The 2,689-nt window shown below is 32.1% G+C and overlaps 1 protein-coding gene across 8 annotated transcripts in view; it reads left to right on the top strand.

Moving 5' to 3' along the window:
* Nucleotides 1-2,689, top strand: part of Pi4KIIIalpha (phosphatidylinositol 4-kinase III alpha) — a 122,255-nt gene that overhangs the window by 65,411 nt on the left and 54,155 nt on the right. For all 8 annotated transcript variants that reach the window (XM_014422286.3, XM_014422290.3, XM_014422285.3 and 5 more), the window contains 2 exons: nt 388-539; nt 1,465-1,694. In XM_014422286.3, the coding sequence (XP_014277772.1) occupies nt 388-539; nt 1,465-1,694 (382 nt within the window). The remainder of the gene's footprint in view (nt 1-387; nt 540-1,464; nt 1,695-2,689) is intronic.

Genomic DNA, 2,689 nt, shown 5'->3' with positions numbered 1-2,689 from the left:
AAAAACGACAGGACTTTTTGAATGCCCTGGTACTTCACTATAGAGCTCTCAGAACATTCTAGATACTCATTTGAAAGTTAATTAAACTGTCTAATAAGCTGAAACAAAAAAAAAATTGTAATATAATCTGTCCGATATGAACAAAGATGAGCAAAGAATTTTTATATTGGAAATGACTGCAAAAATGGCTAAGAAAGTTGTGTGGATGGACAGAACAAACATTTTTATTTTGGTAAATAATTGTCATTTTAATGGAAGTACTGGTGAAAGAAAACAAGATTTTTGTTTATTCATATTTCATACATTATTTAACCAATTGAGAAATTAAATCAGATCTTTTCTTCTAATTAATTTAATTATAATATTGTTAATTTCTTTTATTTTTAGTTTATATATGAATTAGTCGAGACGGCAAAATATAGCAGCAGAGAAAAAGTAGAAATGTTGGTTTCCCTTCTTCAGAGATCTTTACCCATGGTAGTTGGAAGTGATGATGCCCATATCAATCGGCATATTGCAGCTGCAGCGGCTAGATTTAGGTAATTAATATGTTTCAATTTAACAAATCCATATTAGTCCTCTGGTGTTCCTCAAGGTAGTATCTAAGGTGTGTGGTCACGGTTAATAATAACCCTTTAATTGTACACCAAAATCTCCAATCTCATATCACAACCCTTGATGAATGGTGTCAAAATTAGAGCATTAAAGCATTAAAATAAATCCCAACAAATCCCATCAAATCACCTTTACCCTTCATCGTAAACCTACTGACTGTCCTACAGTATCCTTTAATAATGTTGCTCTTATTCCTGTCGAACAGATCCACTACCTTGAACTAAATCTGGACAAATGAATAACTTAGAATCATCACACAAGACAAAGGTTACAGGAAACTGCATATTGATTCCGATTGTTACTTGACAAACGGTCTGAACTTCCAATCCATTACAAAAGACTGATCTACACAGCTATAATAAGGCTTATCTGGGTTGAGCTTTAGGGCTCCACTAAACCTCCCAATTCCTCTCTTATCCAATCCTTATAATCCAAAATCCTTAATGCTTCTCACTGTGTCTCAAATAAAATCCTTAATGTTCCGTTCCATATGTAACTGAACTACCCCGAACCAGATCTCAATCCTTCTATTATAAACTCCCTAACCACCCAAAGCCACTAGTTTCTAACCTTGTTTCCTCTTTCATTCTAGACAATCCTCTGAGGTGCCTGAAAAGAAGGTGGCCTTGAGACCTTCTAATGTAGAAATGTTATTAGAGTGCTACTAGTGGGTAGTTTCTCTACATATCTGTATCATACCATTATAATCTAACATAACATTTTCTAGATGTATTTTTATGTAAATACAGTTATAAATATCAATGAATAATTTTTAAAAAATGATGTTTACTAATTAATTATTAAGTATTACCTAAATGATTTTTTTATTTATTGATTTTTTTACTTTAGGTTGCTCAGCTGTGCACTATCAGTCTTACAGAGTGACATCTTACCAAGATCTTTGAGTAAAAATGTCCTGAGGGAACGAGTTTATTCTACGTGCCTCGATTATTTCTGTACAGGCTTCAAATGCCCAACTCAGTCGAGAGCCCAGCTTGCTGAAGATATCAACGCTCTTATCAAATTCTGGCAAACAATGCATTCTGATAAGAAATATTTAATGGCTTCAGTGATTGGAGGTAATTATCTAAATAAGTTTAACATTACCTGAAACGTCTGTGCTAGCAAAGGTTAAAATCTTTAGTTAAGTTAAGGTTAAAATCTAACTTACAGGGAAGTTGGAATCTTTAAACCTCTTTGGTGTATTTCTCTCGAGATCCTTTAGAACTAAAAAGCCTACCTATATTCTTAATTTTTTTCCCCCATGTTCCTTTGCCCACTCCTTAAATACGAGATCCCAACCCACAAACTTATATATTCCTTCTCATAGAACAATTTCCTTCAAAAAATTCTTTATCATCTGTGCTATCTCATTCTGGAATTCCCAACTCGTATCCATTTATAAAATCTCTTCATTATCCCCATTAAGACAAATTATTTCTCCTCCACCTCAGCTATCAACTTAGCTCATATTTGTAATAATGAAACAAGATGTATTCTTTTATTTATTGTAATATTCATAATTTATTTTCTAATAAAATAAATGGAATTTTATATAGTTTTTCTTCTTCTCATATCTAAAGTATAGTTTTGAAGATGATTAAGGTTAAATGAAAAGATTAAATATACATATGAGAATTTTTATTTTATTTGATATAATATTAGACTCTTAATCTCAGGGATAAATAAAGTTTAAAATGTTTGAATCTGCCCAACATGGCCACAAGTCAATAGTCTTCGTGAGGTTGCGCACCACCTTCTTCTTTGTTTTGAATCATGATCTTTTTCACTCCATATTTGACTGAACAAAATTGGTTCACTTCCTTTTTTGATTTAATACAACAAATAAACAATATATAAATTAAAAACCATTTAATATATATAAAAATAACTATTTACTCATAAAATTTTCATACTGGAAGATTATTGATTGACCGTGTGTGAAGATGAAAGGAATATGGTCCGGGTGCGGTCAAGAGAAACTCAAATAGTAGAAATATACTAATTTAATGAGCCAACGTTTCGCCCCACGTTGCAGGGCTTCTTCAGGGCTAAAAAAGATACAAACACATAG

This window comes from Halyomorpha halys, unplaced genomic scaffold (genome assembly GCF_000696795.3).
Source record: "Halyomorpha halys isolate HHAL.00 unplaced genomic scaffold, Hhal_1.1 Scaffold364.1, whole genome shotgun sequence".
Lineage (NCBI taxonomy): Eukaryota > Metazoa > Arthropoda > Insecta > Hemiptera > Pentatomidae > Halyomorpha > Halyomorpha halys.
The sequence above is the reverse complement of the archived record's forward strand: the minus strand, read 5'-3'. Positions and strand labels throughout refer to the sequence as shown.